The sequence below is a fragment of the Megalobrama amblycephala genome, linkage group LG4 (assembly GCF_018812025.1).
Source record: "Megalobrama amblycephala isolate DHTTF-2021 linkage group LG4, ASM1881202v1, whole genome shotgun sequence".
Classification (NCBI taxonomy): domain Eukaryota; kingdom Metazoa; phylum Chordata; class Actinopteri; order Cypriniformes; family Xenocyprididae; genus Megalobrama; species Megalobrama amblycephala.
Window position 1 is genome coordinate 41,095,117 of NC_063047.1, and position 11,134 is coordinate 41,106,250.

The 11,134-nt window shown below is 35.8% G+C and overlaps 1 protein-coding gene across 1 annotated transcript; it reads right to left on the reverse strand.

Moving 5' to 3' along the window:
- Nucleotides 1-8,013: 8,013 nt before the first annotated feature.
- nrarpb (NOTCH regulated ankyrin repeat protein b) lies at nucleotides 8,014-10,566 on the reverse strand. Its single transcript, XM_048189348.1, has 2 exons — nucleotides 10,426-10,566; nucleotides 8,014-10,339 (listed from the first exon to the last, which is right to left on the reverse strand). Exon 2 carries the CDS (start codon nucleotides 10,072-10,074, stop codon nucleotides 9,739-9,741), a length of 336 nt encoding a protein of 111 aa, XP_048045305.1. The 5' UTR covers nucleotides 10,075-10,339; nucleotides 10,426-10,566; the 3' UTR covers nucleotides 8,014-9,738.
- Nucleotides 10,567-11,134: the final 568 nt, after the last annotated feature.

The window sequence follows — 11,134 nt, forward strand, 5'->3', positions numbered from 1 at the left end:
CCAGCATCACTGTTAACCTCTAATAATGTAGTGTTCCACCTGACACTGATGTTTACAAACAGGCAGTGCTACTGATAATGGACATGTATTAGTGTGGTTGCTTGCTTAATGTTTACAGAACATTTGTGTCAAATCATTGTGATAATTTTACAATTCCACTGTATTTCTTTTTTTTTTCTTTTTTTTTTTTGCAATTAAATAAAACAAATAGGCTCATTCTTAATGGTCATGATTCAATATGTTACAAAACAAATAAATAGGCTACATTTATGTGTGTGTGTGTGTGTGTGTGTGTGTGTGTGTGTGTGTGTATATATATATATATATATATATATATATATATATATATATATATATATATATATATATATATATATATATATATATATACACACACACAACCATTCAAAAAATTTTTTAATGTTTTTGAAAGTCTTATTCTCAAAGAGGCTGCATTAATTTGAATACAACAGTAATATTGTAAAAAATAACTATTTTAATGTAATTTATTCCTGTGATGCCATTACAGTGTTCAGTGTTGCATGATCCTTCAGAAATCATTCTAATATGCTGATGATTTGGTGCTAACATTTTGTATTATATGTTGTGCATTCTATATATATATATATATATATATATATATATATATATATATATATATATATATATATATATATATATATATATATATATATATATATATATATATATATATATATGGTCATGGTTCCATATGTTATATATATTCTAATTTTTAAAAAAATGGTTATGTTGGTTATGATTATGTAAACATTGTGTCAAATCATATTGCAGCCAATGAATCAGTCATTCAATTAGTAAATTAATCAATCAATCAATTAACTAGTTCCTGAAAAGCATTCCTCTACTATCATCACTTGTCAGCGACAAATGATGCGTGGCTTAGTTTGGGCCTTTGTCTGTCACCATATACCCCTCTTTGGGGTCCTCCGTCCCTTTCTACTCCTTCCTCCCCTTTACATGTCCCTCCCCCACTCCACTTTCACCCAATTACCCCCCTCCCTCCCCATCAGACTGCTCCCCCACCCCTTTTACGGAGTGCCATTATGCTGCGGTGGGTGAAGGGAAGAGGGGGATAACAATGAAGATAAAGAAAGCATGCGGTTAGAGGCTTGTGAATGGCTCCATTCAGCAAAGCCAGCCAAACAGAAAAGCAGCTCTGCTCTCCCAAACCCAGAAGTTTCTTTTAGTACAACTGGGTCTTTATCCTCTGTAATTAGGTGCTAGCATATACATACATGCATACATACAGGTGCAAGCAAGCACACTTACTGTAGCACGTACGTACAGAAAGCCATACAGTATATCAGTAAATGGTCAATGTCACAGGGTGACAGATGGTAATTTAACCTCATTATTAACGATAATGCTGTCATTTAATATCTGACACCACTATTATGGAGCAAAACACAAATTAGACCTGAACTGAAAAAGTTCTGTAACATCTCAAAACTGCATTTCTAGGTTAAAATGCATTGGTGCCAACGCATCATCTTTGACATCCAATGATATATATGATTTTAAGCATGCTTTCACATATGTTTTTCTCACCCAAACAGGTGTAAGGAATGTATATTTGATTAACTCTGCAAAACAAACTCTAATTACACATGTTTCTGTGGTTTAAAGTAACTTAAATGAAACATTTTTGTCTGCGGTGCCATTCATGAAATCCATCGCTTTGCTCATGGCCCCTCCGCCTGTTACCTCACAGATGTGTAACCCCGTCTGAGTGTGTCTGTGCTTATTAATCAAAACGAAACACTCACACACACACACACACTCTGGGCCGAACTGTGTGTCAGTATTTGGAGAAAGGAGGCTCCATATGGGCACTCCTGCATCTCTTTTCTGTGTTGGCAGCCAGGCAGATGTCACATGGTCTAACAGGTCAACCTGCACAGACATAAGACGAATAGCTGTGCAGTACAGACTGCATGGGGCCCCTCAGCCGTCTGCCAGCAGAGTCCCCCAGTTCACCCCACTCACTCCCCACACACACACACACACACACACTGATATTTCATGCTAGTTTTGTTATATATTACCACTCCCTAGTTTATATGTTTATTAATATTAATGCAATTTGCAATATATATATATTTATTTATTTATAAGGTAAAATTGTTTTTGCTCTTGTTCCTACATATAAAAGGCAAACAAGGTCTTGGAGCAAAATTATTTTATTTTATACTGGAATGGTAATATGCAGTAGTGGCCAAAAGTGATGTCTGGAGGAGATATTTGCTTTTAATGACCCTACAAGTTTGATTAAACCATAAAAATATTTGGGGATATTTTTTAATATTTTAAATATGAAGGAAGAACAAAACACTTAACTTGATATTTATCTGACAAAATTATTTGGCAAAAAATGGCAAATACAGCTACAGGTTTTATTTTATTATGCAAAAAAAATGCATAGAAAAACAAAAAGGTCACAGGACAAAGTATTAACTGCAACAAAATCAGTTATTATTATTTCATTGTTTTTTTTTTTTTTTTCATGTGTTCATAATTTCTTTGTATGACCATCTGGCCAAAATTATATTGGCACAATTTGGCATGTTTCATTGCATTATCACAAATAAAACAATTGACTCCAAGCACAACTATGCAATATGCTTAAAAAATCTTTAACACATTTTTTTATAATATTTGAATAAAGGGTGGCCACTACTGTATATATTGCATATATAATGGAAGGGTATTTAGACATGTACGCTTACATAGATAAAAATGTAGAATATCAGAAATAAGAAATAATCAAACCAAATGGAATTTATTTTACAAAAAGAAATGTTACATTTTAAACTATAAAATATAAAACAAAAGATAATTTTGTAGCTATTTATGGCAGTTGACATGAAAAGATGGCCTTTGGTATGCTATACTCAATCTAAATTATTTTATTTTCGCTGATAATAAGCCTGCATAATAATTAGTAATTATTATGCATGCACTTTTTATGACCTCATATTAATTGATTTACTACATGGAATATTTGCACTTTTAATTCCTCAAGAATAAATAAAAATTAAAATCAACTAATAAATTAAAAACTAGTAAAATAAACCAGAGAATATTATATTATATTAACATTTATTTATTTATAATATTATATATTACCTCTCTCTTATTTTTACTCTAAGGTGCTGCTTAGACAACACAGTTTTCTACGGAGCCCTGCACGTAACATACAGGGAAAAAAAGTAAATCGTGCGCACATTTTACTCATTCGTTCCCTCGATTTGCTAAATCGTGCACGCGTTTTATAAATCGAGCGGACTAATTAGTAAATCATGCAGTCGATTTAGCAAATCGAGGGAACGACTTAGTAAATCATGCGCACAATTTATAAATCGAGGGAACGACTTAGTAAATCATGCGCACGATATATAAATCAAGGGAACGAATTTGTAAAGCGTGTGCACGATTTAGGAAATTGAGGGAAAGAATTAGTAAATCACGCAGACGATTTAGCAAATCGAGGGAACGACTTAGTAAATCATGCACACGATTTATAAATTGAGGGAAAGACTTAGTAAATCATGCACACGATTTATAAATCGAGGGAACGAATTTGTAAAGCGTGTGCACGATTTAGGAAATTGAGGGAAAGAATTAGTAAATCATGCAGACGATTTAGCAAATCGAGGGAACGACTTAGTAAATCATGCGCACAATTTATAAATCGAGGGAACGACTTAGTAAATCATGCGCACGATTTATAAATCAAGGGAACGAATTTGTAAAGCGTGTGCACGATTTAGGAAATTGAGGGAAAGAATTAGTAGCCTAAATCACGCAGACGATTTAGCAAATCGAGGGAACGACTTAGTAAATCATGCACACGATTTATAAATTGAGGGAAAGACTTAGTAAATCATGCACACGATTTATAAATCGAGGGAACGAATTTGTAAAGCGTGTGCACGATTTAGGAAATTGAGGGAAAGAATTAGTAAATCATGCAGACGATTTAGCAAATCGAGGGAACGACTTAGTAAATCATGCGCACAATTTATAAATCGAGGGAACGACTTAGTAAATCATGCGCACGATTTATAAATCAAGGGAACGAATTTGTAAAGCGTGTGCACGATTTAGGAAATTGAGGGAAAGAATTAGTAGCCTAAATCACGCAGACGATTTAGCAAATCGAGGGAACGACTTAGTAAATCATGCACACGATTTATAAATTGAGGGAAAGACTTAGTAAATCATGCACACGATTTATAAATCGAGGGAACGAATTTGTAAAGCGTGTGCACGATTTAGGAAATTGAGGGAAAGAATTAGTAAATCATGCAGACGATTTAGCAAATCGAGGGAACGACTTAGTAAATCATGCGCACAATTTATAAATCGAGGGAACGACTTAGTAAATCATGCGCACGATTTATAAATCAAGGGAACGAATTTGTAAAGCGTGTGCACGATTTAGGAAATTGAGGGAAAGAATTAGTAAATCACGCAGACGATTTAGCAAATCGAGGGAACGACTTAGTAAATCATGCACACGATTTATAAATTGAGGGAAAGACTTAGTAAATCATGCACACGATTTATAAATCGAGGGAACGAATTTGTAAAGCGTGTGCACGATTTAGGAAATTGAGGGAAAGAATTAGTAAATCATGCAGACGATTTAGCAAATCGAGGGAACGACTTAGTAAATCATGCACACGATTTATAAATTGAGGGAAAGACTTAGTAAATCATGCACACGATTTATAAATCGAGGGAACGAATTTGTAAAGCGTGTGCACGATTTAGGAAATTGAGGGAAAGAATTAGTAAATCATGCAGACGATTTAGCAAATCGAGGGAACGACTTAGTAAATCATGCGCACGATTTATAAATCGAGGGAACGACTTAGTAATGCGTGTGCAAGATTTAACCTACTATTTTTTACCTGCATGTCATGTGCGAGGCTCCGTAGTTTTCAACTAAAAACTGAAAACTTTTATGTGTTTTGGACGTTCATTTAAACAGCAACTGTGTTTGGGGGCCTACAAACGCGAACTAAAAACTAAAACAAGTTTTTAAAAACAATAGGCTACCGTTATTGTCTCTGTGTAAACTACAAAAATGTGAATTTGTGAAAACGGTGAGGTCACACGCATGCATATTATGGGTTCAGTTTATAGACGTGTAGTGTTTCTTTACAAAGTGACATCGCCAACTACTGGCTTGGCATAAATAATACAGCGGTTTTAGTCGTTTTCGCTGGTCCTTGTGAATGGGTATCGTTTTGTCAGAACATGTTCATAGTTAATTTAACAAGCTACACCTGCAGTTACACCTGTTTGACTTCATATATCTGTATGCCATATATCTATATGCCACTTTCTTTGATGTTCTGACCCATTATCAAATGCAATAAAACCTCTGTTTATGAAACACCGCTGCTTATGTACTATACAATTCAAGCATACAGTCTAAAAATACACACAATTGCACATCGAAGCCGACACGCATGCGAGTGCATACACATAAACACCCAGCTTTCTCAGGCCTGAAGTGTTGGATGCGGGTTACTTTACACACCTTTGAACATCCCTTTTCAGGGCATGGTGTGAAATGGATTTGAATGAGAAAGAGGAGGTCAGGAGAGGAGGTGTAGAGGCTAGGGGAGGGGAAGGACGAAGGGAACAGGGTGGGAAACTGACAGGAGGGAAGAAGAAAAGGAGGTAGACGGATTTTCCATTTGTAAAAAAAAAAAAAAAAAACAGGGCCACTGGTTATTGAGTTGCATGAGAAGGATCTCCCTTTCTCTTTCTGTTCTCTCCAGCCTTCTCCCTTGCTTGTCCCCTCTCTCATTACCATAGCAGCTGCAGAGCTGTGCGTGTGTGTGTTAGTGTGTGTAAAGGGAGGGGGTCCGGGTCGGGCAGTGTGACTTAGGCAGGGGCTCCCGTCAATGGTGGGCCGTCTGGGGAATGAATAGAGGCGCACAGAGTTGAACTGGACGAACAAAAGAGAAGAGGAGAGAAGAATGGGCGAGTGAATGGGGCGGCTTGTCACTGCGAGCTAGAGCACACAAAATGGAGTGAAATAGTGAAAGAAAGTTAAAAGGAGCAGAGGGCATGCAAGGATTGGCCTGGCCACCTGTCTCTCTCGCTATCTGTCTTTTGCCCCTTCTGTCAATGGAGGGACTAAAAGTTGGAGGCATGAGAGAGTGATTTGGGCAGAAAAATGCAATGTAAGCAGTATGTGTAAGAGTGAACCACAAGTGAACTACTTGTTTTACTATTTCATAAACAACTGATGCAATACAAGAACATGTGTGATGCAATTTTAGTGTGCTAATAAAGTTCTTCTCTTCTGTGATTTAATCAGAACTCACAAAATAATTGTTCTATCGCTCAGCTCACAGAATGTTGAATATAACAATATAAAAAAAATTGCAAGTGGTTGTATTGTTACCCTTAAGTATCCTTAGACGATGCTGGCAAGAGCTCCTGAATTGATATACCAAATGTAAACATGTTGTTTTTCTACTCAGTGTAGTGAAGGAAGCACTTGTGGCAATTATAACATCCTTACCCATACTCCACTAACCAGTAATTAGGATACACTGATACAAAAAGAGCAGCTTTAACAGTATTTAGTAACAATCCTCTGCTCTTTAGGTTGCTAGCATGATTGGTCTTGGCAACGCGTTACATTTAACATTAGCTGTACGTATAATGGCGGTAATTCCTTCAGCTGATATCACACTGTAGCCTATAGTAGCCATCTATGGAAATGCTACCGAGACACAGACATGTACAAATGTGTAACGTATTTGCTGAATTGACATTTTCAGAGTTCAAGTTCGAGATAAAGCTGAAACTGTGCCTTTTATAACTGTTTCAAATGTGGGAGATAAGTGCAAACAAAGAAACTGCATATTGCAAATGACTGGTGGACATGTGTTTTCCCTTGGGAAAAACAACTTTAGCTTATTTTTGAAAAAAAGTTCTTATTACAGAAATAATACTTTAAAAGAATATACTTAAGTGCCAACTTAATGTAATGTTTTTGGGCACTTAATTGCATGTTATTTACAATTAAATGAAATGTAAATTTATATTAAATTTATACTGAGTGCAAGTAGCTGAATTTTAGATTGCTTTTTGACCCACTTAAATAGTACGTAATTACTTATATTGTCTTTGAAATATGGTTACTGTTGAATGTATTGACAGGCATTTATGGTAAACTGAAATATGTTTTCATGTTATTACTATTGAAACTTATATATCATGCATTTTAATATATTTTCAATTACACATTTGTAATTATGAAGTTGTGACTTACATTTAAAATATATTAACTAAATATAACATCAAATAACATAGTCAACATCAAAATAAGTGTACTTTAAAACATGACAAAAGGTTATTAAAACATAATGATTTCAAATGTAGCCTACTTTAAATTAAAACTTAATGTTTATTATTACAACGTGCAATTTTTAAAAGTTTACTTAACATAGTCATGAAGGTGTACTCTCTTTAAAGAACAGTGGCCTTTAGTTTCATTAATATTATCTGCAAGATGCATTTTTTAAAAATATACTGAGATTAAGTAGTGCACATGCAGTACAGTTAAACACATCTTTTTCACATGGTTGGTATTAATGTAGACTTGTTTTAACTAGTTAATTTCTTTGCAGCCAAACTGGTGTTTACTGAGGAGCTAAATGCTAATACATGCTACAGCTACCATCTGCTCAAGGCTATATGCATATAGAACCTGTTTCTCTGTAAATTATGGGCCAGTGTAATACTAATATCTATAAAGACATTTGTTTGCACTAACTGCATTCCTATATGTGCTTCACTGTTCATTTGTCACAACGCTTGTGTTTCTTGGAAATACTGAGCAGCCCTATGGCTACCTGAGGAACAGGAAGAGGCAGAGGCTGAATCAAGAAACAATAACATTGACTGAGTCATGCACAAGTCTATGCATTACACCATTAATCTTCTTAAAACCACAGAATTTAATATCTAAAATGCCTTTGTACAAAACGTACAAAATACAGCAAGTAATATATTTAAAATATGACCACTTACATCATTCGAAACATAAACAAACAGCTAAACAGATATAAAAACACAACAAAAAAAAACAATTCACAAAGACAAATCATTATGAGAGGCCTTCTCTTTGATGAAAATAATATCTCAAAAGTTGGTCCAAAAAATCACAGTCATCTGACTTTTATCTCAATCAAAGTTACTTTTACTTTTATGTCATAAATGTTATGGCATTATCAAGTAAAGACTTGTGCATTGTGCAACTTCTTGTTGCACTGGTTTTACCATGTAGCATCCCCCTTAAAAAGAGGAGGATGGGACTTCAGATAGGAAGTGCTCCAAGATTTTTTTTTCTGGACACTTTACTTGTATGTTCTTCCATTGTGTCAAAAGTTGTTATAGTCTAGAATATGTCTGACAATACTTATGGAGGGACATTCAAGCAGAGTGTGTTACATAATTATACATACAGTAATTCAATTCATTGGCATATAAATGCCTTTGATAAGAATGAGTGAAAACCACCCTGGAGCTTCCATACAATAAGAATTGTTTTTCCATTTAGAAAAATAGTATCTTTAAAAGTTGGCTTGACACCAACAACTCAAAAAACAGCCATCAGTGCAATATTTAAAACATTCTCAAGTATAAGTGATGCATATTTTCATACTGGCTTTGAAGCGTTCCAGAAGTCACAAGACATTTAAACCTTACCACATCTTGCCTGAGTTGACAAGGGGTATAAGAAGACAAGGCCGACGTGCTTTAGGACACAGTGCAGTCTATATACACTGATCTATGGATTTGCTCAACCTCTGAATTACAAAACAGTAAAGTGTGGCTTGAAAAAAAAAAAAAAAAAGTTTAGTGTCAGAAACTCCATAACAAAGTACTGATTATGACACAACAGTGCCAAAATGCAATCATATTTGGTAGCGTCTGGGCTAGAAAGTGTTTGCGTGAATATTTCAGTTCAAGAGGTGAGAGATCCTGAATGGTGAATAGATAGATAATACTAAACTTGATGACCGACATTGCAATGTCACCATTATAATGCATTACAGTTGAGGTATCAGACATCAGTTTAGGCAATACGCAGAGAGAATGTGTACATAATGTTATTCTATACAGGAATATTTATATCAGTCTAGTCAGTGTGCGAATTATTCATGGGGGGCGGGATTTCTGAAGGAATGTCTGTCAATAATTTTCTGTTGGTCTCATGTATTTTGTAGCTAAATGTCAAATTAATTAACGATGTGTTTAAAACAAAACAAACATTTATAAACCAAACTTATCCTTTGGAGGGGTTCAAGCCTTAACTAAGGATTCAGACCCCCCCATAATTCGCACACTGAGTCTTGTCATCCTGTAGGAAGTTTTAGCTTTCTTACTTTGATCCAACTGTTCAATTTTTTTTTTTTTTTTTCAAAATAAATCTATAAATAACACAGTGATCATTTTCATCATGCATCAAAAGTTGGCAAACCATATCCATGACATTGTACCAACCCAACATTATCAAAAATAGCCTTTTGGATTTGAATCATGTGCCTACCGATATTAAATCAATTTCCTAAACACATTACATCACACATTTACTTTGGCACAAAGGGGTCAAATATATGATAGGCTTAAAGGTACAGCGTCAGATTTTCTTTGATTGCCTCAGAGCGCGCTTGATGAGTACTTCGCCCTTGTAATGAGGTAAAGAACGATGTCTTGATGTCCACCAAATGCTGCTATGTGCAGAGCACTCCATCCATCTCTGTTGGCCAGGCGGATGTCAGCACCAAACTTCACCAGTAGCTTTACTAACTCCAAGTTGCCATCGATCACGGACTGATGCAGCGCCGTCTGTCCCTCTGGTCCGAAAGAGTTCACGTTAAATTCACAGTTTGTCATGTTTTGCAAGAGAGAATGAAGTTCCTTAGTATTGCCCTTCCTGAGCGCTTCCTGAAACACTCTTTGACGCGCAGAGCAAGTCATGTCCGCCTGACTCATGATTTCAACAGGTAGACGACTGCAGCCCTTCGCTTCTGTTTCTGAGAGAAGATAACGAGCCAGGTCTTCCTCCAAACTCCGAAACAACTGAGCGAACGTTAACCGGTTCAGTAAATTCAACGAACAAGCTCCAAGGTATTCGCAAATCCCACAGTTTATGTGTTCCGCCTTAAACGCACGATATTATTAAGAAAAACAAAAATGTCATACGGTCCTTAAAACAGGAGCTGGGAATTTCAGTAGTCCATACTGCATGTGGTGCTTCCTAATAGAAAATGTATTAACTGTTATTTAATTTATGCAACATTTTAGCGGAAAACAATATCACGATCAATATAATAAGGGCTTTACCTAGGTGGTTCCCACGAGCGTGTGTTGAATGGCCTCCAGCTCCGCGCGCTGTGTTCTGACTGTATCCTCCGTTGTAGCTGACAGACTAGATTCCTCCTATTTTGGCTCATTTGAATAACAATTGCCCGTCATGAAGTTCGTCTTTTAGGGGCGGAGACTGTGTTCATGTCTGCTTTTTAGCAGAATGCGGTGCAATGTTCCTTACCAATATAGCCTACACAAAGGGGAAATACAGGGGGAAATATGCTAAAAGACTTCTTTGTGATTTGATCGTTTTCAAGTGACATTATGCTATAGCAACTGCACAATGTAAAATCAACATATATTTTGCAGGTGAAATAAAATAAATAAATAGTCAACTTTAATGTCTTTGCTTCAAATTGCTGTCTAAAATTTTAAAGTAAAATCATTTTATTGCTCTTTTTTAACCACTTTGAATGAAAAACATGGTGGAGGTGGTCCATAATCCCACCCAGTGTCACAGATCTTCACATTGCTAAACATTTGTCTATCAACAATCCATTTGTTAAGGATATATCAACAAATGGGTGAACAACCCAGCCCAGCACTACTTCACAGTTCTGTGGGTGAAAATGCCTTGTGGATGCCAGAGATCAGAGGAGAATGGCCAGACTGGTTCGAGCTGATAGAAAAGTAACAGTAACTCAAATAACATTACAACCAAGGTCTGCAGAATAGCATCTCTGAA